The 15395-nt window shown below is 39.6% G+C and overlaps 1 protein-coding gene across 1 annotated transcript in view; it reads right to left on the bottom strand.

The window, feature by feature from the left end:
* Positions 1–15395, bottom strand: part of CFAP47 (cilia and flagella associated protein 47) — a 757346-nt gene that overhangs the window by 86763 nt on the left and 655188 nt on the right. Inside the window, exons 58-59 of the mRNA XM_014520638.2 lie at positions 5776–5935; positions 4394–4488 (exon numbers count right to left, since the gene is read on the bottom strand). Of these exons, the coding sequence (XP_014376124.2) occupies positions 4394–4488; positions 5776–5935 (255 nt within the window). The remainder of the gene's footprint in view (positions 1–4393; positions 4489–5775; positions 5936–15395) is intronic.

Raw genomic sequence — 15395 nt, 5'->3', positions numbered from 1 at the left:
AGTAAATTGAAAAATTCCATTTTGGACAATTTATTTTCAAAACCGATTCTCAAAACTACTTGAAATTTGATTGTCCTTTTTTGTTGCAATGATGGAATTCAGATATGTATTCACCTTCATTTGAAAATAAAAAAATACAGTATTGTTTTACGTATGGATCTGAAAAAAGGAGCTGAAGACAAAAACCCCCAAGAGGCAGTTAAGAAAGATGGAATATTAAAAAAAAAATCATTTGTAGAGAAGATCCCTGACTAGTTCTTGTTTGACTTAAGTTCCCCTAAAGCAGGGGTGGGCAATTATTTTGGGTGCAGGGCCGCTGACTCAGTTTTGGCAAGCCATTAAGGGCTGCATGACAGGCAGCCCAGGGCAGATAAATATAAATTTTCTAAATTTTTTAGGGGCCCCACAGGCCACACAGAATGACCTGGTGGGCCACATCTGGCTCCCAGGCTGCATTTTGCCCACCCCTGCCCTAAAGTATCTGAGGCAAAGGAATTCTAATCTTCTGTGTGAATTTTTTAATTCTGCAAATGGTTTTATCTTTATCTTCTACAAAATTTCATTTTGTTCTAAAAGTGGGTCTTTTTTCTGCATATTATATTCTGTCAGACTAAGCTCTCTAATTATTTTTAGGAATCTTTCAGCATTTGTCAGTCTGAATGATTAGCAAATTGGTGCAGAAGGTGAAGGACAAATGTATATACTCAAAAAAAAAAAAAGGGAAAAAAATGATTCAGAAATGTTCTGATGCATCAAAATCTCACAAACTTGGACAAAAGAGTTGATTATATATTTTTTTTTTCATTCTTAAGACCTCAGTGTTCTTTCTGTCAAAATTATGCATTACTGCATACTGCAAAAATTATTTATTCTATGAGTATGAAAAGCTGAAGATTATTTTGTATCTCTTCAGATGATGAACAGTCATAGATTTTTTTAAGTCAGAAGCAGTGGTGTAAGAGGCAAGCTGGTGTCCAGGGAAAACCCTGTAGGAGGAAGGCATGTGGTTCTGAAAGGAGGGAGCAGGCAGCAGAGTTTCGGGGGAGGGGGGAGGGGGAAAGTGGAGCAGGTCTGGAGAGCAAAGGAGGGGCCACAGGTCTGAGGGTGGGGATGGAGGGGTAGCATCCTAGTCAATGCCAGGAACTTCTAAAGCGATCCTGACTGAGTTGCTGCTGCCACCACATGCTCTGCCTGCCCTGGCGCTCTTGCTCTTCAAGCTACATCAGGGCACGGACTTCACAAAGATAGGCAGGGAGAGGTTGCCTCTCCTAACTTGATGCATGGGGTGGATGCCCCTCTCACCCAACCCTAGTTATGCTACTTGTCAGAAAGAACCATTATGATTCTCTGACTTGACTTCCTGCCTAACATAAGCCATTCAATCATATGCAGATCTCCTTCAATTGAGTCCATACCTTGGCTATGAGCAACAGGATGTCCTTTAAAAAGGAACTGAAACTTAATACAAAAAAGACTTGCTGCGACAGAGAATCTGCATCATCTCGTGGTAAGTTTTTTCAATACTTAATTAAACTAAATGTTAAAAATTTGGGCTTGATTGCTGAATTTACCTCCCTTTAGCTTCCAGCTACTGGCTTTGTTTTTTTGTTTACTAACTTAAAGCGTCTTCTGTTATCTTCCTTCCACAAAAATAATTAGGAAATCGTGATCAAACCACTTTACCATATCTTAGACTCAGCTTCCTTAGTTTCATACTACAAGGCAAGTTTTCCAGACTGAATCATTCTTGCAGCTCCTTTCTGAACCCTTTTCCATTTTTTCAAGTTTTTGGAGGCTAGACACAGATGCTAAATACAGCAGTATAGAAATGTTCTCACTAATCCTGTACAAAGGTAGTATGACATCCCTATTCCTCCTCAGTATCCTCCTCTACTCCAAAGGTCTCACTGGGTACCCTCTAAGCCTCTGTGTCGTACTGTTACATTCTATTGGATACTTATCACAAACCCCAATTCCTTTTACAATCCACTGATTTCCAAAGTACAGTGAGCATGTGACCTCCATGGTTTTCTCCTCAAATGTCACTCTATTAAAAGGCATTTGGTTAAATTACAACCAGCAAGGTTGTTTCCCCAGTCTTGGCCTGTCTTTAGTATTACCTGCCGCTCAATTTTTAACTCCTTTGCAAACTTTATCAGAAATGATAAACTGTGCTTTGTTGCAGATAACTCACAGATATTGACTGCAATTGGGTCAAATCCAGATCCTGGCAGGATTTGTATAGACACATTTCCACTCAGTGATGGTTTCCCTCATAAAATGTAATGAGGTACTCTGTCAAATATTTTCCAGAAGTTTAAGTAAACATAAGAATGACAAAAGAGATTAATGTTTTAGACCCTTGACATAACAACACTGAGGTTTTAACTGTCTGTAGCTTCCAAATACGTTAACAATAATTAGCCACATCAGAAGGAAAGACAATATTTTTTTTTTGTTTAAGTTACTGATTTAAAGAGAAAAACCCAGATCTCTAGTAGATTACTTCTCTGGGTCCCAAATGCATCAATCATATTTTTAATGGGATTTATTTAATGGGGTATATTTAATGGGACTTAAGCATGTACCTAAGTGCTCTGCTGAGTTAGGACCTGTATTTAGAAGGAAAAAGTATAGTCTATTTATAACTCTAGCTCATGGAAGATTGCATAGCATGAAGATGATTGCTATCACCTTTAAATAGCATGTGTATTCAGAATTAATAGAAAGATATTGGTGTGAACTACAAACATTTACTGAGCATAAACGAAATGGCAATTGCATTACTCATAAATATTCTACACATTTTTATAGCAGTTTTTATGAATTTAAAATTAGTTAAGATGTGACAGCTTCAGATTACATACAGCAGTAATGTCACTTAAGCAATTTATGAATGCTAACATTTTTTTTTATATATAATCACTAAACCTAGTGAAAACAATAGCCTAAGGAAGAGATGTTTATCTCAAAGTCTGCCAGTTACATATTGCATTACACATTTACAATAAGAACACAAATATTCACATTAGTACACATAATTTTAATGCTAATGAGAATGGATAAAACTGTGTCATGCTGGGCAAAACTGAAAGATTTGAAAATAATATTCTGCTTCACTCCTCTGGCATATTAAAGTGGAATTAGTGAAATGAAAGCTCTAATTAATATCACATCATTGGCATTTGTCTGCAAGTTAAAGGTCCTTAAACATATTAGAATGATGACAGTACAGATAATATATATCCGTTCTGAGTTCTATAATTGCAGTCCTCAAGAAGTCTCTGAATTACCAATACACACTAAGGCAGGCTATTGTTTTCATTCATCAAAAGAAGAGTCAGTATAGAATTGACTAGCAGATTTGGAAGTGCTCTTATCTACCCATGTGCAGTGCTTTTATGAAGACAGTTACTGCATAAACCAGTTCACAATGTTTATGCTATTTAACAGAATTTAACATAAACTATTTTAAGTTATACTGTGGCTAATAAATAGTTGTGTTTATTTTAGCAGTAGTCATTCACTATCTCCAAAATTAACTAAAACCAAAAATTCCACCATTATTCTATTACCATTTAGTACAACTTAATTTTCTAGGAGCATTTTGAAAAGTTAATGTTACTTTTAGTCTTCCATAAACTGTTATAGACATCAATGCCCATTATTTGATTCATACAATGGGCATTGGTATCAATATTCTCTTTAAGAGAGTGTGTGTGTGTGTGTGTGTGCGTGCGTGCGTGCGTGCGTGTACAGGCATGCTTACAAGGGTGTTTTGGATATGTAGGAGGTTGCAATCTACCCATCTGTCAGCTTTCTGCTTGATTCACTTAAATTCTCCAGACAGGGCTTAATTTGTACCTAGGAAGTGCATAGGTATTGAGCTTTCCATTTGCTCTGTGGGAACATTTACCCATACTGAGAACAGAATACTGGATATGGGATCTGCTGTGTAAATTAAAGAAAGACATTTTCATCTAAAATCTCAAAAACAGTAGACATGAACAAAAAAGAGTCTTTCAAATGTGAGAGGAATAGTATATCAGGCTGATTCGATGACTGTAAATTACAAGCTCCAAACTTGTGGTTCAGTTTTGTAGAGAATAAAGTAATTTATATTCTACTATGAAGAAAAAAAGGAGCGATCTCATGTAGATTCCAAGGATAATTTAGTGTTTTTCCTTTGAAAGGGTGTCACACATTTTCTGAATTCTCAAACTTGGTATTAAAATACTGAAGGCAACTACAAACCACACACACACACCCCACTTTGATGATCCCCAACAGAAGCATAAAAGGTCCAGGTGTTGGAAGACTAACACTGAGGTATCACAAGATAAGTAACTTCTTTCCTTACAGTTATGTTTTCTGCTTTTCCGGTATTACATACCTGGAACTAACTTCTGAGGTGGTGCTTCTGGGATTCCATTAATTGGGTAGATCCAGCGTATTCCATAGATTTCCCCATTCTCTGACAAAGTGACACTGTTTAGAAATTCAAGTAAAATATATAGGTAAGAAAGAACTGCTGAGACACTGGCACTGGTGATGCAAACTTAAAACTGTAACCACAATTTCCAAAAATGATTTGTAATTTTAGGTACCTAACTTGGGATGCACTCAAGGTCCCTTCAGTTATCTAAGAAAAAGAAAAAAAGAGAAAATAATGAACTGCATTGGGAAGTGTAACTAAGTTCAGTTGGATCAGTCTCACAGGACCCAAACTAAGTTCAAATGCCATAGAGATTAATTTAGATCAGTTGGCCATTTTTAGACTGATCTAACTGTCTTGAACTTCTGTACAGTTTTTACTTAGATCAGCCTAATACGAATCTAAGTATAAGGTCTCCACCAAGGCAAAAACTAAGTTAGGTTGGGTGTCCATTTTTAATACGTTCTAACTTCCCTAAATGTCTGTATGCACCCCTAATCACATACATATATGAAAAGACTATTTTCAACGGTTTTTTTTCTTCCTTTTTCTTAGACAACTGAAGGTACCTTGAATGCATCCCAAGTTAGGTACCAAAAGTTAGGTATCCCTGGTCTCACTGGATATCTTGAGTTCTTCAAAAAGGGCTCTTTCCGTTTTGTGTTTCTATACTCAAATTAACCTTGACTTCAATATTCCATTACATCAATGTAAAACGATTGCAGAAGTAGAAATGAAATGCACCAAGTCAAAATGGCAGCATGTTAAAACAACTTGCTTATTATCTCCTATTGCTGCTCTGCTAGCATTTGAGAACATTTCCTCTGATCTGCTCTTACATACTTCCCTGCAAATCTGTAACAAGTTCATTTATGTTAGTACTCAGCTGAGTGCAAAAAATCAACAAACAAAATCAGCATAGGGCCAAATCTGTTTCTTGTAGCTGATTATGTACATATACCAAATGTTTATTTACTAGTTCAGTTTAGTGTATTAAAGAAACTGGAGGCATCCCACTGTTTTTCCATTTGCCCAATAAGCTTAATGCCATTCTTGACACTTGTTGTAGTTTTAATTTCCCAAATTTAAGAAAATGAATGGCAGGTGTTCATATTGACTAAGTGCTGCTTCTTAATGCTGACATGTTTCCTTGTTATGATCTTAAATATCATATTGAACATTTCTCTCATGATTGACAACTTTCTGCCCCTGAATTCGCAGAAACAACTCAATTTGAAGGCAGTGGGATTTGCATGAAAGTATCTAAGGACAAAAAAGGATCATCATCTGGAAAAATCCTCACCAGTCATTTTTTTTTCTTTTCTTCTTACAGTAATTACCTTTTCAGTTCTTTATTTAACTCTACAAGATCCTCACAGAGCCAGTTTTCACCATTCTCCTTAACCACATGGACAACTACCACAGCTTCATATAGTTTCATTGTATCAGGCATAAATAAAACTGGGATATCCAATGTGCTTTTTGGTGATAATAGGATTCCTGTAAAATATAAAAGCAGTTCACTTAAGGGGAAGAGGATATGTTCTAGAGGCTCCAAGAGTCACTCAATTACTTTCTTTTAATATGTTCAATAGAACATCCAGTAAGCATTGTATAATAAAGGACTTTATCTTCTCAATGATAATAAAATAAAGTTTAACTTCTTCTAGCAGTCAAATACTGTTTTGCTGCTTACAATAGACTTTTCCAGCGCATGCTCTATCTCCCTCTATTGGAGAGTAATAGCAGTTTTACAAATCTGTTTTGCAATATTTGCCATATTACTTGAAGGCTCAGTTTCTTAAAAGAAGTGTTTACATCAGAATCTTATCTCTCATTTAAAAAAAGGGTGGGTACTCACCGGTTATTAGAAATATATCCTGAGTAAACACTAAATGCTCAAAAGCTGTAAAGCAAACTTAAAATATTTTCTATATATCTCAAATGATTTTAAAGAATTTCAGGATCTTCTGGAGCCTACAACAGGGAGTGAGGGGCTCCCCATTACTTTAATGGAGGGGCCGCAGGGAGACAGCAGCAGGGAGACCCCCAGGTTGGGAAGGCCGCTCATTACAGGTCACAGGAGAACAAGCCAACAGGGATTTATAGGCTACAAGTGCCTCTGGCACTACGATAGGGCAGCTATGGCCGCAGCAGCAGGGTGCCTATTGCAGTGCATTGCTAGCTGCACTGCAATATAGTGCTATAGGACAGAGCTCTGGAGGGACAACAAGGGCACTGCTGAAGCAGGTACAGCAGTGGCTGCAAACTGCTCTGAAAGGTTGCCATCAGGCTTTAATTAAAAATCCCTGTGGAAGCCAGCTGACTAGAAGGGATATGGCTAAAGAGGCACAAAAAGCCAGTGCCTGAGCCCAGTTAGTCTGGCCCTGCAGCCAGCAGGGGAAAGAGCTCCTGTTCAGGATGGCTGCAAAGGAATGTCTGGCTGATGGATGAGCTGCCTGGAACTACCAGTAAGGCTGAGGACTTAAAGGGGAATACAACCAAAATTGATGAAAGCCTTGTGGTGCAGTCAGTGAGCTGAGATTTACATTTGGACCCAGTCTGGGGATGGTTTTATGTTGGAGCCAGCGGGCTAACTCTTTTATTACAGTTTATACTGGTAGCTTGGGTTGGGACTACCAGAGGAGGTTAGAGATCCCAGTTGTGCCCAAGGGGCATATGGATGTGATTAAGCCCCTGCCAAGGGCTGGGCTCAAACCGTAGGCAGCCAGTGGCCAAGATGGCCAAAGCCATGTGATAGTAGTGGCCTGGAGTGAGGGGAGCTAAGGCCCCAGGTCTAAGTAGAGAAGGGTCAGGCCCAGGGAGCCCCATGATGAAATGAGGTGGAGTCAGGGGCCTGAAGCCCAGGACGCATTACCCTTGAGGATCAAAATCAGAGCCTTGAAGGTGCAGAACAAAGGCCAAGGGCCCATATCCCGAAATGAGCAAAATCAGAGCCCAAGGTTGTGAAGGATGAGATGTGAACTGGAGCCAAGAAGCCAGGTCCAGCACAGTGGGCATAGGCTAGAAGGTCCTGTGAGAACAAAAAGGGCAGAGGATGAAAAGACCAAGGACCCAACAAGGGAAAATGACTGAACATTAACACCTCTGACACATGGGCGTGGCTGTTAGGGAAAGTTAGAGGCCACAAAATAAGCCCTTAAGGTGATTTCTGCACTACAGCATGGATGGGCCAGGAAGGCCCACCTAGTGCTTGAGGGCAGGTTTGAGTTCCATGGGATCTGGGCGGGACTCGTTGGTACAGAGAATGGAAGAGGATCAACTCAGGAAACTTAGGGCAGCATTGTTTTCCACAAATGAACTCATTACATCAACGTGTGGCAGTCAGGGAGAAGGAAGGGGACTCAGAGCCAGAGTGAGTGCAGGAGCTACATGGCCACCAGATAGCATCATGGGCTTAATCCAACTACAGGGCCTAACCAATGATTTGTTTTAAAAAATTGGCAATTCTATAAAAAAAAATCAAATGCTGTTCAATAAAAACAGGCTCAATAAATATAGGCTCAATAAAAAAACCAAACAAGGCTAAGCTGTTTTCATTATTAAATGAAAATTATTTTAGATGGAAGAAGTCAAGAGATTGGTATTTGGATACGGAGGTAAATAATCAAACATTAATAAAGCTTCTTCAAAAAACACTGACTAGGTAATATAGTAACTTCATGATATTTTGATACTTACCTGTTAACAGAATACTTTAAAAATTATTTCATATTCTTTACTTCATATAATATCACTTCATTTGAGAAGTGATTCTTATATATCCATTCCAGATGTTTGCAAATGGCTGTGGTCTGTGTGTTTCATACTTTGTACGCTGCATCTCTTCTCAAGTTCTCACTCACAGAACCCCTTTTATCTATAATTCTTGTCCTACTTATAAAGCCCCAAATGCTATTTTATAGACACAAGCTAAACAACTGTGAAGACTGACTCCAAACATCCACTTTTAATATACTATTTTGAGAGAGGGAAAAAAGTTTCTCATAAAATGTTAAGGGCAGAAGGAACCATTATAATCACCAAAACAGGATAACACATGCCAAGGTTTCCCTGAATTAATTCCTGCATCAAATCTGTGGCTTCAAATTGTTAATATTTCTGACTATATCAGGTCCCCTCCTAAGGATGGGGGAGACCTGGTCAAGGAAAGGGGAATCATCAATGCCCATCTGAAGGAGCATTTTGAAGACCTTCTCAGTTGAGACTGTTGTTGATGAGAATATTCTCAATGCTATCACACAATACCTAGTCAGAGATGATTTCAGAATCCCTCCAACCCTTGATGAGGTGAGGAAAGCTATCAAGCACAAGGAAAGCGATCAACCACAAAGCATCTTGAGCAGATGGAATCTTCATGGAAATCTTCAAGCAGGGGAGAGAGGAGCTCACATCACAGCTCCATGCCCTCATCTTAAAGATCTGGAATGATGAGAAAATCCCAGATGACCTAAGGGATGCCATGATCATGACAATCTTCAAGAAAGGAGACTAGACCAACTGTGGAAACTACTGAAGGATCACTTTGCTGTCTACCACAGGAAAGGATTGAGAGAATTCTCCTGAACTGCCTCCTTCTACTTACTGAAGAGCTGCTGCCAAAATCTCAGCAGCAGTGTGGGTTTAGGGCATCAAGAGGTACAACTGACATGATCTTCACAGATCTCCAACTGCAAGAAAAATGCCAGGAACAACATAGGCATCTCTACATTGCCTTATTTGACCCCATGAAAGCTTTGGGCTCTGTCAGTTGAGAAGTGTCATGGAGGATTTTTCTGAAGTACAGATGTCCAGCCAAATTCATCATCATTCTTTGCCTGCTCCATGACACTATCCAAGCAGTGATCCTCAGTAATGGATCTACAACAGATCCCTTTGAGGTTAAAATGGGAATTAAGCAAGGCTGCATCATTGCTCCAGCACTCTTCTCAATACTCCTTGCCACAATACTACATCTGACCACCACTGGAGCTTCCAGCTGGAGTGGAGCTGAACTACCAAATGGATGGTAAATTGTTTAATCTCAGCTGACTCCAAGGCAAAACCAAGACCACTCCAACCTCAATCACTGGGCTCTAGTACATTGATGCTGTAGTGCGTGCACACTCAGAAGCAGACCTTCAGGCAATCATCAACATCCTAACCGAGGTATGTAAGCAAATGGGTAGGCCTCATCAGCCACTTTCAGATACACAGGTAAGACAATCATGGAAGACAATCATCTTTGACTGTGAAGGATTGCTGAAGATCTGTTACTATTACTCCATATTTACTCTCAAACTACATGCACTTGCCCCACCCAAAATGAGCCCCCAAAAAACTGAGGATTCTGTCTTAAACAGGGAAGCTGCATTTCTGTTCGGAATAGAAGCATTCATAGTGCAGCAGCTGTGGAATTACTGTTCAGGTAGCTTAGGGAGCTGAGGGATCAGAGCAGCTAGTCAACATTTTAAGTTTTGCAAATCGTTCCACATAACAAGAAGATATTGGTGAGGAAGCCAGGTATCTCCAACGCAATTATTTGTTAGATATTATAATGTACAACATCTTTTTTCTGAAGACAGGACGACTCAAACAACAAAACCCATTTTTTTGCTCACATCTCCAAAGTGTCTTTCAAGCAAGACCTTATAAATGCAAAGCACTCTTTAGCCTTTTCTCAGGTTAGGTTACCTGTGCTTCATTGGCTGTCAGGCGTACTTGTCCATAACCGTGGTCTGCCTTAATCCTCCTCACAATATTTCACATGCACACAAAACACTCTTTAAAAAAGCAATGCTCAGCCAAAGTCCTTCTACATGTATTGCTCAAATCCCGAGAAGACTAAATCCCTCTGTTCTTGATGGAGATATACAACCCTGTTTTAAATTATAATTATTGATTATTTCTGTTACCATAGCAACCAGTAGTACTCCTCAGGGTCTAGGATCCTATTGTGCTAGGTGCTATTAAAACATGAAATACTGAGACTGTGTGCTTCTTGGGGAAGAAACTATCTAAGTTTGCAGTGCTTGTAGAGAAAATGTAAGGAGCGAGTCAAAGCTGGTGAAGACGTGTATGGGATTCAGAAAAAAATGGGTAAGTTGAATTCTTGAACTGAAGTAGGAAGGAATTTATTTGCAATGGAGATGTCTGGTTGTAAGATTCCGACAAGAGATGCTCCACAACTCAAGAGCAGACGCAGCAAAAGTGCATGTTGCGAGTCAGTCAGAACTGCAAGTTGTGTATCAGCATCCTCGTGCTTAAAAAAGGCGGCAGGAGCGCTTGAACTAAAGCTTGTTCAACGAACTTTAGTTCAAGCACCCCCACCACCCTTTTGAAGCATGGGGACATTGATACATGACAGGCAGGAGGCTGCTGGAGCTTGGTAACTGCCAAGCTCCAGCAACTCGAGTCTGCTCCAACGCACTGGAATTCCAGTGCGTCAGAGCAGCCTCTGTGCTCGTGTATAGGTGCCTATAGCTTACAACAAAAGGCAACCCCAGGATAACTCTGGACACTCAACCCTTACATAGATGCATTTTTAGCTCAGAGTTTTCTAGGGTAATTAATTCTACACTGGATTTAGCCTGGGGTAGGGCTGTATGTCATATGTCTGCTCCTTTTTTATACTGACCTGAACATCTGAGTGTCCAAAAAGATGCTCATATAGTACACATTTTTAAACTGCTGTATATGAAGCATTGTTTTGGTTTACATCATAATAGACAAAAGACCAGAGTACAGCAATTGTGCTACAAATTGCACTATAGTTAGCCATTTCAGCAGAGACTAAATGGGCCTGAAGGCTGACCTGTGCTATCACTCAAAGGAGAAGGTTGCAGTAAACAGCATTAAAACCCACTGGTACCACAGTTTCAGATTGTATTAGAATTGTCCATGTTATATGCACTCTGTTCCACTTTTCTGGCACCTTTCAATACATTTCTTTGCAAACTGAAAGATTTTTGGTTACCTGATACATTCTATTATAAAAATTCTATTTTCAGTTGCTTATAGCTTTGCTCAATTTCAGAGAATCTGCCTCAGACATTCTTTATTATTACTTTTACAAACATTATTCAGCCATTTCTGAAAATAAGGCAAATATAGTTTTTGACATTTTAAAAATGTGTCTATGATCATTTAAATAAGGAACTCTAGGAGCCTCGTGCTATGAAGCAACTGCCAGAAATTTGGGAATCTTGTAACCTGAGGATCAGGGACATAGCTGCCCAAATTTGACTGAGCTATGACCTTTTGAAACAGACTCACAGAGGCATGAAAATTTGATAGTCAATCTTTCTGAAGATTCCATCTATACTGAGCGTGCCTATTAAAGTTCCTTCCAGCCAATCAGCCTCCCTCCTCAGAATGGCAGAGAATGTTTCAGCTTAGTGATGAAAGGGATGAGCGGTACTTTCTCTTCAATGGTTCCTGCAGACAACTTAAAGTCTGGCATGAGAACTAATAGGAGAGAAACTCTCCTCTGCTCCAAGCACTCCCCCTACTGATGACCAAGTGTACTGGAGAAGAGGAAGAAAGCATTCTAACTAGGACTGTCAAACAATTACAAAAATTAATCGCAATTAATAGCAAGATTAAAAAATAGTTGTGATTAATTGCAATTTTGTGTAGTTAAACAATAATAGAATCCCAATTTATTATAAATATTTGGACTTTTTTCTATATTTTCAAATAAATTGATTTCAATTACAACTCAGTGCCATAAGGACAGAGTAGAACTGTGCTAATTTCCACGTACTGATTAAATACAGTAAGCGAAAAGGGTCAAAAGTAGTTACCGTATTTCCAATTCCAGAAAAGAGGACACCTGTTGGAGGCACACCTCACTCCCAACCAACAGCCCCCAGGCACTGCCAGTGCCCCTCAGGCCTGACCTGCAGCCCCTTGGCACTGCCAGTGCCCTGTACTCCTGACTCACAGTCCCCTACTCCCCCCAGCAGTGTCTCCTGGGGCTACCCAGCCCCTGCAAGCACGGGCAACAGCCCCTGTACTGTCGGCCCAGCCATGGAGCTCCCCACTACCCTCAAAGGGCTCCCCGCCTCATTCCCACACTGGAAGGGCAGGCACCTCACTCTGCCTGTTGCAGCCCTGGCACCCAGCAGCATGAGGGGATGCTTTTCCCCCAGCACACATGGCCCGGCAGCAGCGATTAACGTGTGTTAAAAAAAATTAACACATTGTTTTTGCATTAATCATGCTGGTTAACAGTGATTAATTAACAGCCCTAATTCTAACTGATATTTAACAAAATGAGAAATGTCCAAGGATTCAGGGATGGTCCAGGGAAAGTAGTTGAAAAAAAGTGAGAACCAAGATGGACCAGGAGCAAGAATTATTGGGACTGGGAAAAGATCTGGATGTGCACAGCATGAGACAAGAAGCTGAGGCAGGGCAGGGAGACAGACCTGGATAACAACAGGCTAAAGGTATCTAGGCTTGTTTGGGAAAGGTGCAAAAGGGTCCATCACACAGCCCTCTGAATCTTGGAAAGAACCTAGGGTTCCTGAGCCTTAACATTCTTCTGTGATGCCTCATTTCCTATTAGTGTCTCACATATGACTGTTGCTATCCAGTTACTCCCCTAGTTCTAGTTGTACGGGTTTGTATTACGGATCTAATGCACTGTGCAATATAATCCTAAAAGAGATTTTAGGAGCTGACTTGGTTAATAGCAGCACTGGTGAGGTATTCTACTCAGGCAAATTTACCTTGCTTCTCAAGGTAACTTCAGTGTAGACATGCCATAAAAAATTCTAATGCTACTGATTAACCCAATGTAATTAAATAAGATATAATTTGTTTTGTTTCCTTTTCTAAACAAATCTAGGAAATGAAATATGAAAAAAAATTAGTAAGGTTCAAAATTGTGTGCATGGAAGTCAGGAAATGTCTAACAAAGATGGTACCATTCAACCTTAATTCAGCCTTCTTGGGCTATGGATTATAATAGAATCTAAAGTTATATATTCATGTACAATACTTCCTACAGGGGGCTGCAGTAGCAATTAAAGACCTCATTTAGGGACCATGGCTCCATAAACATGAGATAAAAAGCCTTAGGCTAAAAATATTTACATTTCTACATCTGAGAGCATTACCCAATATCACTTAAGGAAACTAAACAACTGCTTTGCATTAGTAATTGCTTAATTTCTGTGTATTCATAACAGTCAATCATACCACAAGCAATTTGTCTGTGAAATGATCGCTTAAAAAATATCCTAATAACGTACCTTCAGAAAAATAATGTGGGTATCTAGACAAGTAATTACAGTACATTTACTTGTTTTCTTCCAACAATAGGTACAAATACTTAATTAATTTTCAATATTCTTAGCTGATACACTTTTGCAACCTCTTAGACCTGCCTGGAGTTCCAATGATATTAATATTCCATTACCAAGCATATAAATATTATTTCAAGAACAAGAAATTGCTCCTGAAGTGATCACCAGAACCATGTTTTATCAGATAGCTGGTAAGGAAATTTCAATATGTCTCAATGTAACAGGCTTAGATGTCCCCAACTGTCTTTGGCTTCATGCAATCTGTGCTGGTTGCTAAGGGCACTTGGAGCCCAGTTGTGATGTTGCCTTTCATTGCCTGTCACCTCTACACAGGAAGCTCCAGGGTTGAATCTGACATTCAGCTGAAGCTTTGTATCTCCTGGGAAAACCCCAGGAAGGCAATCAAGCTAAGTTTTGGCACCTTTTGTGTTGCCAGAGCAGCTAGAGGCCAGCAGCTAAACTGAGAATGAATCACTCTGGGCCAGGTTCTATTTCACCTATTAGTTGTCTAAATAGACCTAAATGCCTAAGTCCACCATCTTCAAGTCAGAAAATCTATTAACGCATCTACTTTTATAACACATCATCGTAAGACCCTTAAGGCTGAGTCACCAAAAGAAAAAAACAGCAAGGACGAGACCCCACCCACCTTTTGCATTAGCTGTGTTTCAGGGGCTCGAGCAGCAGGATGGTATAGAATCACTTAGTTCCTTAAGCTCATTTATGTGCATAATAGCTGAAATAGAATCTGGCCCACCACTATCTTTCTGAAAAAAAATAATGGGGAAAAATAAACTGTGCTCCCCCAAGTACAAATTAAGTGAGGTTTTCTAATTTCAATTATTTTAAACCTCAAAATAAGCAGCACACATTGGATAATAATTCTGTGTTCTTCTCTGTACTCCTTACATATATTGTATGTACAGTAGCCTGATTCTGCCTGTTAAAGAAACCATTTGTTTCTTAAAATATACATTTTTATAATGAACCTGCATGACTGCATCCTGAGTTCAGTTTGGTGGAAAATAGGCTATTACATACCATGGAAATACTAATTTTATAATACCACTGGTAACCAGTGATGCAGCTGCTCACACTTTAATACAAACATTCTTCTCTTATAAACAGTTTATAATGACAGTAATTCCTACATTACTGCGCTTGCCTATGACTGTCCACTAACAAATTCATCGTTAACTTCTAGTAAAAACTTCCTTCTGGTTTTATTTAATTAATAAGATAGATGAATAAGTGTACTTGCCCCCCCAAAAATCACAGTTGGCTTCATGTTCCTCTGCTATCATTTCTACCCAAGAAAGTCATACCAGCCTAGACAACATTTTATGTGATTGTTCCACAGAGGGCAAAGAAACAGATGGGACCAAATGCCTGAACTGGCCTTGGTTCTGTTTGGAAGTCAAAATAACTTGCTATAGTTTACTTGTTTTTCTCACAAGATGAGCCCTGTCAGGGTCTACAGAAGCATTCAGCCTAGTGGTTAGAGCCAGGGGTGTGTTACCAGTGTCCATAGTCCATAGTCAGGACACACGTCGAGCCAGAGGAGTTACAAGAAGCAGATGTCAGGAAGCAAACTCAAGTCAAACTGGGGTTTCAAAGTTCAGGGACCAAGTACACGGGCAGGAATG

Source organism: Alligator sinensis, unplaced genomic scaffold, assembly GCF_000455745.1.
Source record: "Alligator sinensis unplaced genomic scaffold, ASM45574v1 scaffold243_1, whole genome shotgun sequence".
NCBI classification, from domain to species: Eukaryota; Metazoa; Chordata; order Crocodylia; family Alligatoridae; genus Alligator; species Alligator sinensis.
The sequence above is the reverse complement of the archived record's forward strand: the minus strand, read 5'-3'. Positions and strand labels throughout refer to the sequence as shown.